Source organism: Melanotaenia boesemani, chromosome 8 (genome assembly GCF_017639745.1).
Source record: "Melanotaenia boesemani isolate fMelBoe1 chromosome 8, fMelBoe1.pri, whole genome shotgun sequence".
In the NCBI taxonomy this organism is placed as follows: domain Eukaryota; kingdom Metazoa; phylum Chordata; class Actinopteri; order Atheriniformes; family Melanotaeniidae; genus Melanotaenia; species Melanotaenia boesemani.
This window is the reverse complement of record NC_055689.1, coordinates 23600448-23615758: the sequence shown is the minus strand read 5'-3', so window position 1 is coordinate 23615758 and position 15311 is coordinate 23600448. Positions and strand designations below refer to the sequence as shown.

At 37.2% G+C, this 15311-nt stretch overlaps 1 protein-coding gene across 2 annotated transcripts in view; it reads left to right on the top strand.

The window, feature by feature from the left end:
* The first annotated feature begins 1637 nt into the window (after nt 1-1637).
* The window catches only part of arhgef18a (rho/rac guanine nucleotide exchange factor (GEF) 18a), a 28715-nt gene continuing 15041 nt past the window's right edge, over nt 1638-15311 (top strand). The window contains exons 1-10 of one of the 2 annotated variants that reach the window (XM_041993693.1): nt 1638-1867; nt 6349-6402; nt 9419-9550; nt 9886-9999; nt 10601-10741; nt 11047-11297; nt 12357-12482; nt 12696-12813; nt 12952-13203; nt 14907-14983. In XM_041993693.1, coding sequence (XP_041849627.1) covers nt 9909-9999; nt 10601-10741; nt 11047-11297; nt 12357-12482; nt 12696-12813; nt 12952-13203; nt 14907-14983 — 1056 coding nt within the window. In that variant the 5' untranslated portion in view covers nt 1638-1867; nt 6349-6402; nt 9419-9550; nt 9886-9908. Of the gene's footprint in view, nt 1868-6348; nt 6403-9400; nt 9551-9885; nt 10000-10600; nt 10742-11046; nt 11298-12356; nt 12483-12695; nt 12814-12951; nt 13204-14906; nt 14984-15311 lie in introns of both variants that reach the window. The other variant, XM_041993692.1, reaches the window with a different exon arrangement.

Below are 15311 nucleotides of genomic sequence, written 5' to 3'. Positions count from 1 at the left end.
ATGTTCTTTGATTTCTCAAGTGCTTTTAATACGATTCAGCCTCCTCTGCTGTGTGAGAAGCTGCAGAAATTCCAGGTGGATCCCTCCACAACCACCTGGATTTACGACTACCTCACAAACAGACCACAGTTTGTGAGACTGAAAGGTTGTGTGTCTGAGATGGTGGTCAGCTGCACTGGAACACCACAAGGGACTGTACTTTCACCATTTCTATTCACGCTGTACACCTCAGACTTCCAGTACAACTCTGAGTTCTGTCATCTGCAGAAATACTCTGATGACTCAGCAGTTGTTGGGTGTATCAGTGATGGACAAGAAGCAGAGTACAGAGAACTGGTCGGTCAGTTTGTGAAATGGTGCGGTGACAATCATCTCATCTTGAATACCAAGAAAACAAAGGAGATGATTGTTGACTTCAGGAGGAACAAGAACACACATAGAAGTGTTTCCATCATGGGAGAGGAGGTGGAGGTGGTGGAGGAATACAAGTACCTTGGAGTTCAGCTGGACAACAGACTTGAGTGGAAAAGCAACACTGAGTACATTTACAAGAAAGGTCAGAGCAGACTCTACTTCTTAAGGAAGCTGAGATCTTTTAACGTCTGCACCAAAATGTTGCAAATGTTCTACAGGTCTGTTGTTGAAAGTGCAATCAGCTTTGCAGCAATCTGCTGGGGCAGCGGCATCAGAACCAGAGACTTGAAAAGAATTAACAAACTGATCAAGAAAGCCGGTTCTGTGCTTGGAGTAACTCTGGAGCCGCTGGAGTTGATCATCAAAAAAAGAATTCTGTACAAGCTGACGAAGATAATGGAAGATCCTTCACACCCTCTACACAACGCCGTGACGAAACAACAGAGTGTGTTCAGTGGGAGGCTTGTTCAAGTCCGATGCAAGACAGAGAGATACAGAAGATCCTTCCTTCCAGCAGCTATCAGGCTGAAGAACAAAGCCCTTAATTAATTAATGTGATTGTTTTACTAAAAAAATTACTACTACTACAATATTGAATTTCCCTTTGGGATTAATAAAGTATTTTTCATTTCATTTCATTTCATTTCATATATGTATATAAATAAGTAAATATATATATATAAATAAGTAAATGTATATATAAATAAATAAATATATATATATATATATATATATATAAATAAGTAAATGTATATATAAATAAATATATATATATATATATATGTATATATATATTTATTTATTTATATATTTATTTATATATATATATATATATATATATATATATATATATATATATATATATATATATATATATATATTCAATAATTTAGTTATTTTTCTATTTATTTAATTTTGAATAAAACGGCTTTCCATACCGACGGCTTGTTGGGAGAAAACGCCCGTTTTAAGAGCCCTATCATCGGACACTGCTGCACTTTGCAGACTACTGCCTAATGCGTGCAAAATTATCACTTTTATTTAATCAACTTCGTTCCAAAATATCCATGCCTTATTTGTTTTGATAAACCCTTTTCACCAGCAAAAACGCTTTTTCTTTCATTTTCCCCTAATCCCCCACCATTTAAACTCCTCGTCTTTGACCCACCCGCTGCCTCTAATGGAGCGGACCCACTGAACCAAGCGATTCCCACAATGCTCAGATGGGAGGAGGAGGGCCATCCAGAGAGGAGGCTGGAATTTCTTTTGTGACACCACCTCCAGCTCAGTTTACTCTTTTTTCTGCTTTCTTAATTGTGCACTTGTTCCTCCAGAGGCATCCTCACTCTCTTTTTCTGTTTAGTGGAAACTGTTGAAAGACACAACTCCTCTGTCTGCCTGGAAGGAAGCAGAGCGTAGTTTCTTACTTTCGAGGCTTCCTTCTTCATTACAAGTAAGTCTGAACTGTTGTCAAGATCCTATTAATAATTTTAACAAGTTGGGAAACGACTACAGGTAGCTAACATACGCTGCTACGTTAACCTCGGCTAGCTAGCATATTCAGACAATAAAAACATTACGTGACTTCATCATATTTAAAATGAAAGCTGGCTTTTGTTGTGTTTTGTTTGTTTTAACGCTGCAAAACTTGCGAGAAAATTTTTTCTTTAAGTTTTCATTTTACTTGAGACAGTCACACAATTCCAGCAGTCCTCCGTTAATTTGACGTTCCCGTAAGTTGTCACTTTTGAGGCTAAAGTATGTTCAGTATCATATACCGACCAGTAGCAGCCGTTGGGCTACATGAATAGTCACCTGCAGCCACTCCCTTCTCCGCTCTCACGCTCCGAAGCACCTGTCTGTTGATTTAATCTGACACAGTCTCAACGGGAAACGTAATGAATCCGGGTCAGATACTCATACCTTGGCATTCCTGACATTCCCATTCCTGCTGGAATACATCATGTAACTGACAGAGCAAAAGCTCCTCTGTAATCATGAAGCCTGTCTTTGTTAGAACTGTAACATGGCAGCTGTTTAAACATGATATACGTTTATATGGAGCAACATTTGTGTCTATATTATACAATATAAATAAGATTAGCAGCTGCTCTGCAGTTCATTACAGTCACGCCCCTTAGTTTATTCTCTTTAAGCCAACTAGTGAACCAAACTGCATGTTTTTCTTTAAAGCAACATTTCAGAAGTTTATTCAGATTTTCTACTCGAGTGCAGTTAACCCAGTTAGTACTTGAAAATATTTATAAGAATGCAGCTGATGACAAACCATATAAATCTAAAATGACTGTGAAATCCACAGATTGAATTAATTTAAACAGACCTACCTTTCAAATTTGTTATTTAACAATTAAAAAGGAAAATATCCATCATCAGGAAACTTTTGGGTTCTGCACTTGAGCAGCATCAACTCTGACAAAAACAGACAAAAACTGACAAAACAGATCCAAAACTGTAAGCTAATAAGAATCCTAAAGCTAATTTAAAAAAAAAAAGCAGTATGAATCAATCAAAGCACCCTCACTTATTCGTAATTTTTTAACACATATACACACAAAAAAGAAAAAAACTCATCAACTTTATTCAGTGCAAAACAAACTAACAACTAGCATGCATAGCTTGCCTGGCTTTCTAAACAAAGAGCACATTGGAATTCAGTCATAGACAAATTTCTTAAAGTATTGCTCAGTGTTGTTTACCGCTAATACTAAATAATATTAGTCATTATATTATTTTGTCATTATATTATTTTAGATGGAAAAGTGATGTAATGAGTAAGGAAAACACTTTTTCATGATGATTGAGTGATTTACTTTGTCACTCATTCCATGAGTCCAGTATCACCACCACATTGAGCTTAGCAGTAAACAATACTGAACCATACTTTGGGAAACATGTCACCACAAATTATTATTACTTGCAGTAGAATATATTTTGAGCTTGTAATGTAAATAATTTTAAACTTTTTTTTTTTTTTTTTTTTTTTTTTTGTAAACCTTATGATTATGAATGAATGAATGAATGAACGAACCTTCCATACAGAGGATTTAACTAAAAAATAACTTTTATTAATAGCACATGGTGATATGTAAACCTTGGCAATTTAGCAGTTGAAACTACAGCTTTAAGATTACAAGAGTACAAAATAAACATCTAAATGAGACGGTGAAAATAAATCTGAGGCCACCACTTAAATTTAAGAATTGAAGTGGCCTTTTATATATAGCTGAGTTTTCAAAAGCATTTTAAACCTTGTTAAATCTGCTCTAGTAATGTTCATTAAACTAGGATGTTCAAAGAAATCTTTAGCCAGAATACACTTAATTTAAATGGATTTTTTCAGATTGTCATAAGTTAAAATTTTGAATGGAAACATCTCAAAGTTTCAGGGTTTCATTAATAATAAAAAAAAGATGCCAATTTAGCAATTTCTTATATTCAGTCAATTGAATTAGAAGTGAGCTAGAAGCTAATGCTAGCTGAGACAATGGCTCATTAAGTAAAAGTTTTAAAAAAAAATTTTTTTTTCTTTTTTTTAGGGTGAAACTGCAGGTTTAAGATTATCTCCGGTAAGATCTAAATTAAATTTTACATACAAAATGTTTAAATATTCTGAATATATTGAATAAAGATGCAAGAAATATACAAAATTATCAGCTTTTGTGAGGTTTTGGTAATCTCTGGGCATTATCAATTTAGATATAAAATTACCATTCAATTATATAATCATCCCAGTGGTTTTTCATGTGGTAACCCTTTGATCACAAGTCACATACTTGAGATTGTGGTTGTTTTGCAAACTGCAAAACAGCCACAGTTGTATTTCTGAAGCTTGAGCATATGACCTCTCATATTGTCTACAGTACTTCAAGATTATGTTTTCATTTTGTAGACCTATCATCCACAACATGATACCAAAGTCCTCAAACATCCTTTGGTCTTATGACCTATTCGTGTAGGTTATTATTAATTTTCAATGTTGTACTGAAATGAATTGAGGCCATGGTCGTCTGAATAGTAATATAAATGTCTACGTTTGTAATGGCAAACACCAGAATATCAAACAGGAATGAAAGTACTGATACCCACCCCCCCTATTTTTAACTTGTTCTTATGTTTGTAGTGTGAAAGTGGTGCAGGTTACCTGAGGCTACAGGCATGCACTCATTCTCAGGATTATCTGTGACCACTGACAGAAACAATGGCATGTGTTTGAAGCATATTACACAGAAGAAAAAACGGCCACTAACTAGAGGTTAATAAGTAAACGGTCTCAAGGCTGTTAATGTGAGTGGAAGCATGAACTGGTTAGATTTCATTGTCATCAGGTGTTTCTGTTTTAAGACTAAGTCTTCCTTTATTTGATTATGTGAGATGTGTACACTCTTGAGGGTTTTTGTGGAAAAGAAACATGGATCATTTGTGTATAATTCAGGTTTTGAAGACATGACTTAGCTAACTGGTCTGGTTTCATAGCTGTTGAATGTGGTTTGTTGGTTTATGCTTAAATCACCGAACATTAGTAACTGACTTTTGTACGGTTATAATAGTCTGAATATTGCTGCGGTTAGGGTCTGATTAAGTAAAACTACTTCACACAAACAACTTTACCCCTCCCACTCTCCTAAATCTGTCCATCCTCGACAGGATACTTGGCAGACTTGCTGGTCTTGTTTTTCTCTTTGCAGGGTATGGTATGTATTTCATGCAGCTCTCTTGTTTCTCCGCCCAGTGTGGGTGAATCATTTTGAGGTGTGGCTGCCACTTAGAAGTTTCAACCGAGCCATACAACCACATAAATGTGTATATTTGTCATTAAAAACCATAAGGCTTAAAAGCAAGATTTTAGGAGAAAGCGAGATGATGATGCAAGGCCTGGGAGTTGTACTACTGGAAACCGCAGGGCAGTGTTGAGCTGTGTAGCTGATGTGCTACCGGTGAAAGGAACAAAGAAGAAGCCGCCGCAGTGTATTTAATGGCTGCACTGTGCAGCCTCTTTTTATGTCGGTTTCCAAGAATGCACATAATCATGATCTTTGCCACCATTGTCATGTTTGCCCTTGTCTGAAACTGACAGCAAAACTCAGACGTGAACTCTGACCTCTGCACTGCCCTCTGGTGGATATATTAGCTAACAACAATGCTAACGGCAAGGACACATTAAAGTATGGGGGCAGTGACGTGTGAAACGTACATACACTAAGCTTCCTTTACTTACATAATTAGGTATGTACGTAAAGCTAGCATAATGGCCCAAAGTCATTTAGGCTAGAAGCCTATAATCCAAAACAGCAAAGAGCTGTTTTCTAATGGGGATTTGACTTTTCCACAAAGTCCACACATTTATGATTTGATTTTAAATGCTCAAGGTCTTACTATTATTAAATCTAAAAAAAAAAACTTTGCAATTTTGTTTAAGCCTCTCTTAATGGTGTGGTGCAAAAATTCATATGCCCTGGTGGTTTTCTAGTGAAATAGATAAGACCAACAAGAGAGCTGCTGTGTTTTTTTTTTTTTTTTCTGTCATTATTTTGTCAGTGAAGTTACCGTGTGTGTGTTTAGGTGTGTCTGACTTTAAACGACTACTGCTCTGCTGTTCAAACTGTTTATGAAACTCATGTAGAAAGTAGTAAATTTAGATACAAATAAATGAACTGGTCATCCTAAAAGATGAAACATTTTCTTTGTGCATCTCTCTGCCGCTGCTGTTGAATTCAGAGGAACTGTTTATACCCAATAGTGGATCGTTCTCATTCACCCTCAAGGGCCCATTAACATGCACACCCCATCAGACGCTCGTCAGCCTCTGACCTGGGGAACAGTCTGTGTCGTTTATTTTCCGTTTTCCTCTTTTGTTTTCATCCACTGGTTTAACAAGATTTTCCTCCTGGTGTTTTTTCCCCTCTGCGTCACCAGGAAAACGAGGAAGTCAACTTGGAAAACAAAAATGCTGAAGTATATATGAAGAGGGTAAGTAATTTTGTCTCACAAACTAGGAGATTAGAATTTTCTAAATGTCATTTGAAAGCAGTGAAACATTTGAAGATATAATTTGGATTTGAAAGGATGTGGCATTTATAATTGTCACATCTTGCTGTTTAATGCATCCAGAATGTCTCTTTAACCCCTTCTTGCTTCTGTATGCACAAGATCATGTGTGTAAAATGTTATTTTAGTGATGTAGGGGTATGCTATTTTTAATGTTTCTCATACAAGAAAATGCTTATTAGTTTTAGTCACATTTTAGTCATTAGTTTGATAGTTTTAGTCCAGTTTTAGTCAACAAAAACTCAAAGGTTTTAGTCAAATAAAAAAAAGAATTAGTCTTTTAATAAATGGATTTAGGTCAATAACACATTTTAGAAAGTGCAGTCAAGGTGGACAGGTTACAACAAGTATTGCAATTCATTAAATAAGTTAACTCTGATGCTTTTGCATAACAACAGATCCTTTACCAGACTGATAGCTTTAGCCAAGACTGTCCCATCAACTGGGATTCAATGCTGCCATGCTATACTTAATTGCTGTTGGGCAGAAACCTTTTATTTCTATATTTCAGCTTTTTTCACTAATTCATGCCCTACTTCATCATACAAAAATGTCACACAAGAAAATAGCAGATCTATAAGTTTAACATATAGCAACACATTGTGAGCTTGTTGTTTGGTTATTTTCATCAATAATTACAAAGTTAAAAGGAATGGTTTTAGACTTAGGTTTCCAACTAACAGCAAATACTTTCTGATCTACTTAGGGTTATGCATTGCACAGATAAAGTGCTAACTGTGGAATCAATTACTCCAAAAAAGCAAAGAGCAACAACATCCTTATTTTGGTAACTGTGGCTTTATTTCTGAGAATTTTCTGAACTGCAATACTCCACCCTGAAGATACACATGCCCAAAATATAAGCAATGGATGAGGAAGACATGCTCAAGTTGACCTAGTCTGCCAGTGAAATTATGATGGATTATAGTTAAAATAAGTCCACATATCGTTTCGTCGCTTCCACCAAACCCCTCCGTCGAGGCTGCCGCCATGATTCATCTATGAGTGAATAAACTGCTTCTCTGTGTGTGCGCTGCACGTCTGGTGGTGGGCGTGGCCAAGGAGCAGCAGCATTGCTGACTGACAGACTGCGCTCACAATAGGCAGAAATGTTGTGGATTTTTAATGTTGGACAATCAGCCCTTGAACATTTTCGTCTCATCAATGAAATCTCACAAACGTCTCGTCATGTTTTAGTCATCAGAGAGCCATTTTTAGCTCGTCACTGTCTCATTATCATCATTAAAATAAAGGTTCGTCAACAAAATAAATTTGTCATCGTTGACTAAAACAACACTGCTGTGAAACTAGAAAAGCTGCACTTTTAGATGATGCCAAGCATTATCTTATCTTGGCCGACCACCTCACGTCAGTCTCAAAGCACACACAAAGCCAACCTTCGCATTTCACCGCCAGCGCATCAGATTGCATGTTTACCCCACAGGATATCACCAAATCCCAAAACCGTTGTTATAAAAAGCAATATATTTTATTTCCTTACCATTTCATGGTCATTTTCAGTCTTTCCACACTATCCGTTGACTAAAATTCACAGCATACTTATCCATAGTAGTGAAACTGTGTCATGCACCAGCATTTCATATGCTACCATTCAAGGCCATCTTGTTGATTTCTCTATACTTATTGATTATACACTGTGCACAGTGGTAAAAACTGTATATAACGGCAGTCCAAACAACCGTCGCTAGCCACAACAACAGACGGTCATTGCTTGAAGAAAAACCTGACACTTCACTCGTGGCTCAAGGAGGTAGAAACTTTATGCACTCAGCTTCAAACTGATAACAGGAAGCTAAATGCCAGGGCCAAATCATGAATTGTAAGCACACAGTATTTTGTAGCCAGATTCCCTTCCAAGAAGTAAAATACCTATGTGGGACAGCTCGGGTATCCACATGGCCAAATAGAGCGTCCGCCTGGTATTATCCACACTAAAAGCTTCATAAAATCTCTGAAGGTTGTGCTATTTTATGTAACTTAGTACAGATGTAGTCAAGGCGTTGCTGAATACATAGACATCTTTATGCATTGAATCATTTCTATCATGATGTTTTCCACTGTGTAGACTTAAAAAAAAAAAAAAAAAAAACAATTAGGCGAGGATAAAAATGTAATTTTGTTTTGGTTTATCACAATTTGCTCAGGCATATGAATATTCATAATGTTTCTGACTTTGTGGTTATTTTCTGTGAGGTCTTAGCTGTACATTGTTCACTTAAAAAGTTTACCTCGTTTGCTTGTAGTGTCATCCACTCATGTTTCGATGCTTTGAAAAGATCAGGTTTCAGATGGAAGATGGCTGTTGGGATGAATTAATGTGTCACCCCCATTTCCATTAGATTAAGAAAAAATAATCTAAAGATGGATCAAGCTGGAGCCACCTGAAGCCTTTAAACCTTCAAGATTTGAACTTTTAAATAGAATAAGCAATAATTAGGTTGATTTTATTGATTTATTAGCAATTAAATTTTAAAGTCAAATAAACATTTACAGTCATGTTTTATAGTGTCCTCTACAGAGGTGGATTTGTCCTAATTTCCAAATGAAAGGTACCCAGTGTTTTTAAGTAATATTTGAGAACTCTTAAAGCTGAGTAATTTTCTCTCACCTGATGTAGAAATAGTTGTAATAATCAGGATTTCTCTTTCTATAGATTAACTCTTTACCAGAACAAAATTTAAACTAAATAAAACATTTAAAATGGTGATTTTTTTTTTTATTCATTAGTTGTATTTCATCCAAAAAAAGCTCATGTATAAAAAGGAAAATGGAAGCAAAGGGTCAAAACCTACTACATGTCAATTTAACTTCAGTTATTTGCTCTGTCCAGTTTTGTACTAGTTGACATTTCTGATAATTTCTGAGACACTCTCTGTCTTTCTGTCCATATTGTTAACAGACTGCTGTTCTCTCTCAGCACTGGGGAGAGCGTTTGTCCTCCAGCCTCTAATGGCCTTCCTGCCGGACTTCATAGACCAGGCATGACTGTCTCCCTGCGACAGTCCAGTCCTCAACCTGCTTCCTTTTCATTCAGAAACAAAAACCCCAGGTTGGTGATAACTGATGCTAAAAAAAAAAAAGACACTGCAGCTAAAAATGACTTTGATTTTTCCCCAGACTGAAAGTCAGCAGCCTCAAATTCTGATCTAGTCTCAAGTTTTCCAGTTTTGTTCAGGGTCTGACAGATTTGTCATCTAATTCCTGATTCTGAGTCATTTTTGTTCACATTTGTCCTTCTTGCTATTGGGTAATTAAGACCATAAGATGAAAGTTTTCCAACACTGAACACCTGCAACAGTAATCTGTGGGGGTTTTTTCTTTGTGTATATTTTTGTGCTGACATCACATTTTAATTTACCTGTTGAGCCTTATCTCATCACATAGCAACCACGTCTGGTGCAGCACAGATGGATGAGGCTGAAGGCCTGCATTTGAGGGTCTCCTCTGAGGACTCTGTGCCGCTGCCGTCCTTCTTGGCTGAGCCCATCAACTTAGAAGGTCAGTCAGTTGCTGTCAGCAGGATGAGGAGCTACTGAAAGCTCAGTATACCTTTTGTTTAAATATCAGTTGTATGATGAAGCTTCACTGAAGAAGTGGCTTGTAAAAAATTTAGTGAAACTTTGATCTGTTATCTTTATTATTAAACTAATAATAAAGACAATGTGATGCTGTAGCAAGAATTACAGACAGATCAGAGCTCGTCGATAAGATCAATTTACTCCTTAAATTCAGGACATGTTTGACTGTATTAAATATATTTTACATCCACCTGTCATTGGACCTTGTTATGGTGCTAAAATGTGGTGTATTTTGGACTTTTATTAAAAAGTATTCAGCAGCCCAAACAAGGAGTGTTAGTTTCAGAATTAATCATGACAATTATCTAACAAATGTCTCCATTTTAGGAAATTCATGAAATATTTATTTTTATAGATAAGATTGTAATTACCTACAATGAAAAACACAGTAGAAATCAAGGAGAGAAATTATTTGTGCATGACCAGGAATGAATCATTGAATCACATGGTCCTATGACCACAGACTACAAGCTATATTTATGGGATTCAAGCCATAACGTGTCTGTTTGTGGAACTTCCAGACTCCCATTATGTTCAGCTGAGAGGTGACCTTGAGCTTGATGCCCAGAATCTGGAGGCAGAGTCCTGGAGCCTTGCTGTGGACCAGAACTACCTGAAGGCTCTGAGCAAAGAGGCTGTTAAAAGACAGGATGTTATCTATGGTAGGCTGAAACACGCAACGTCTGGGGGTGGTCTTTCTCTAAGTCAGTTTTTGTATTATCTGATGATAATTTGTCAAAATGATCTCATAACCTGCAAATCAGCTTTCATTTTTAATATCTGTGTATCATACAATCACTGCGTTTATATACACAGAATGTTATGTTGTCAATCACCGACTGAAAAAGATGAATGCTTAATCACCAGCTGCAAAGTGTATTTCACTTTTCAAGCAAAGAACAGAAACCTGTGATTATGAGATTTCTTGTCTGATAACACATTTCTTCTTCCACCCCATATTTCCTAGAGTTGATCCAGACGGAGATGCACCATGTGCGTACCTTAAAAACTACTCTCCACGTCTACATGCATGAGCTGAAGCAGTCGCTTATCATAGATGAAGCCAGACTGGAACGGCTTTTCCCCAGAGTGGAAGCTCTGCTCAGCCTCCACCAGCACTTCCTCAACTGTCTCAAAGAGCGCCAGATCCAGAGTCAGGAGGAGACGGACACAAACAACTACTACATCACACAACTGGGGGATATCCTCATAAATCAGGTAAGGTAGAGCAGGGGTTCAGAATATCTGCTCTATACTCATTACGGTTGTCACTTTTAGATCCAGCTGACGTTTGACTGTCAATTAAACAGTCAGGGAGTCAAAGATACTTTCTCATGAAACATTTCTCTAAAACAAGTAAAGGTAGTCACACACCACTCTTCATCTATTCCCATCTATCCACTCCAGTCTGTTTCTGTTCATGCGACATCTACAGGAAATGGGTATCACATGGAATAGCTGTTATGTCTATAACACTCTGTAAAATGCCACAAGTGGGTGTGTTTGCTCTATGAGAACAAATATGATACTGTGTCAGAGGCATCTCATTCACACTTGTTTTTATTAGTCATTTTTCCAGAATGAAAACTTCTAACGTACACAGGGCCACCTGAATCTGAACCACTGTATAGTTTTGCACCTGATAAGATGGTGAAATTTTCCATTTTTAGACATTGTTTATTCTCCATTAACATATTTTGCAGCTGTTAATCTTAAAGGGAGCAGAGCCAGTAAATTATTTCTGAGCAGTTTATGCACACACAGACCTTTCCATCATGTTAGACAGGCGTATGTGTTTGACAGTTACTGTAATTTTCCTGTCTGTTCCAGTTATGTGTGCTGTATAAAAACTGATTTTATTTCCATTATTTTTTTTCTGTGGTATTTTGAAGCATTGTTGATGGTGGACATCTGTCAGCACATCTAGATATATCAGTCTAATTTTTAAGTATCAGCTGCTTTGACAAGCAACAGTATTCATGTTGCTGTTAGATTTTTAAATTTCACTATTGGCTCTTAGTTTTACCCATACATGAAGCACAAGCGGGGGTACTATGGGCATACATTGATGCACCAAAGGTGATATGCTCTGTAGGAAGATGGATGCAAGCTGCACTTTGTGCTAACCTTTAAAGCACAACGTCTTATCTGAGGATTCTGTGACCCTTGCCTCTCCTCCTGGCTATGATTTTAGTGTTTGAATTAAATTATAAGGATGCATTGTTGCTAGAAAACTCTGCATGTTCACAAAATGGTAAACTCTTCTTTTTGTATTAGTTTTCAGGTCTTTTGGGAGAGCAGATGATGGATAGTTACAGTGTATTTTGCAGCCATCACAGTGAAGCCATCGGCTTCTACAAAGACCAGATGCAGAACAACAAGAAGCTGCAGATTCTTATTAGAGTAAGTGGCATACTTAAAATCTGTTGTGAGAATAGAAAAGACTTAATTATAGCTATCATGAAAGGAATTACAGAGAGTGCTTTGGAATTTATGAATAAAATCTGTCAAAAATATCAGAAGGGCTGTTTCACAATAAGTGATTTTTATCAAAATATGCCTGTGATGCTTTATCCAAGTCATCTAACTGTGAGCTAACGGAACTCATTTTCATAGAAAATCGGTCAGCTGCCTCTTGTTCGACGCTTGGGAATCCCTGAATGTTTCCTTTTGGTGACCCAGCGCATCACAAAATACCCTATCCTGGTGGAACGGCTCATCCAGAACACTGAAGGTAAAATGTCACTGCTCGTTGCTTTGATTTTATTTTGCAGTTCTTTCTTAAACCTCCAGAAATTCTTGTTGGTTAATTGGCATTTTTACAAATGGAAAATAAAGGCTGTATGACAGTTGATTTTTACGCTTCTTACAGCTGACACAGACGAGTACAAGTCTCTAGTAAAAGGTTTGGGGCTGATCAAAGACACCATCTACCGGGTAGATGCTCTTGTCAGTGAATATGAGAAGGCTGCTCGTCTGAGAGAGATCAGCCATCGGTTGGAGCCAAAAGTTCCAGGTCGGCTGAAAGATGGTCGGATGTTCCGCAGAGAAGATCTGCTCCAGGGTAACAGGATACTCCTACATGAGGGCACAGTCACCTGGAAGGTCTCTGGTAGACAGAAAGGTTTGTGATGGACTTGTTGACATTGTACAGGGGTGATGGGAATCCGACACCGTGGAGCAATTAATAATGGGAGAAAAAAAATGGGGAATATATGTGTGCAAGGAAAAAAATAATAATTGCTGCTGAACGGAGACCTCTTCCTCTGAACCATAGTCATCATTTAACAGTTACTGTTTCTCCAAACTCTTTCCCTACATTGTTGTCAATGACACAGTGTGTTTTTCTGCAACCAGTTTGTGCTCTGCAGCTGCAAGTGACATAGCCGTAACTCCAAGTTTATGGCAAGCCTTATGGGAGCTGGTGCATGAAATGAAAAAGAACCGGATGCCTGTTTCTGCACATTATACTTTCGAAACATGATATACGCCACAAGCGACCCAGCATGAGTCGGACCCTGTTTATAAAGTTACTGTGCGAGCTTTACATGACTGCTTGCCTGGGTCACCTCGGACATACTGTTGTCCATCGATGGGGGATGTGGGTGTTTAACACCCACACTTTTTGTGGTGACACAGTCCAACATCCAAACTAATTTTGCTGTGTTGCTATCCGTCCGTCTGTCCATCCATCCATGTCCGCATTACTCCCTCTCCTCCCCCTCCCTCTCTGTGGCTCCTTGAATCATGTCAGGACTGTCCGTGACCAGTTTTTCTGCCCCAGCATCGTCTTTCTTGTTGTTTGAAATCATTCAGCTCATTACATACTGACGCATCTCTGTACAGAACAGCTACTGGTTACTAATTATTTGACCCAATTAACTTCTGTGCCAAATCATGCAGCCATACCGTATCTGATGATGTTACCAAGAACAGCATAATAAAAAAACAAACATGATCTCAGGTCAGACCCCAAACAGCCCGAGTCTGCGAAAGAAATTAGGACTTTGAGTTGATCTGCAGCAAAGATAATTACCATGGGCACTCCAGCACAGGGTATAGCAGAATATTCACTTTGTCAATGACAACTTGGAAAACTTTCATTTTTATAACTTTCATTTAATTAAAATCGTTAATGTGTGAGGACCATATTGTAGTCACATGGAGTATTACAACTGCCATTTTTTTCTATATTGCTGTTCCATAACCACAAATCTGGCTCTGCCAAAGAACAGGCGAGTGGTTAACACGGTTATTTTTTTTAATAATCTCTTTCACATTTTAAAATTGTGTAAATTTTCCTGTAAGCAATTTAGAAAAAAAAATGTTGTAATATAGAAATTTTCATGGATATAACAGGACGTTATTGTGGAAAATTTGTAATGTGTTCTGTGTAATAATGTGCTGAAATTTCTGATCAATTGTAGCAGTGTCCATTGAGGAAGACCTTCATGTTTAGGCTTATGATTTTTTTTTTTTTTTTTTTTTGCCATCACCCCTGCATTATAACCATGTGTATGATGCAGTTATTACCAAATATACAGACACAGGGTTAGGGTTTTTTTTATTTTAAGAAATGATGCATTAAGTGACTGACAGCTCAGTGAATTTCTGCACTATTAAAGGGCCAGCAGTGGCTTTAACGTCTTTTTCTAAATGCCAAAAGATCCTAAGAACCTGTGTAACAACATACTTTGCACCAATTACCTGTCAAAGGGAAACATTAACACAAAAAACATAGAAGACATTTCTGAAGTTCTTTTATAATCAAAGTTGAAGCACATCATTAAGTATTTGATGCCTAGCAGTTGTACTCTCCCTCTACAGACGTCGTGGCTGTGCTGCTCACAGATGTGCTCCTCCTTTTACAAGAGAAAGATCAGAAGTTTGTATTTGCTAACATGGTGAGTCTTGCTCAAACATAACTGTAAAAAAACAAAAATATCAACATGACTTATCGTATCATGTACAAAAATAGTACATTTTGAGTTTTTTTTTTTTTTTGCATTGTATATTCTGCCTAAACAGAGACAGCATTAATATTAGCTCTAGACTGCAGACTCTATTTTTATGAAAATATAAAATACGAAAATACAACTTTATCTCGTAGTGTCCTGATCTACCATAATGTTCCAAAATAAGTTTGTTCACATTTAATAATTCTACAGTTGTACATTAAATAATAAGGAAATCACCTGGAATCTTTATTAAACCTTGCTGTATTGTTGGGGC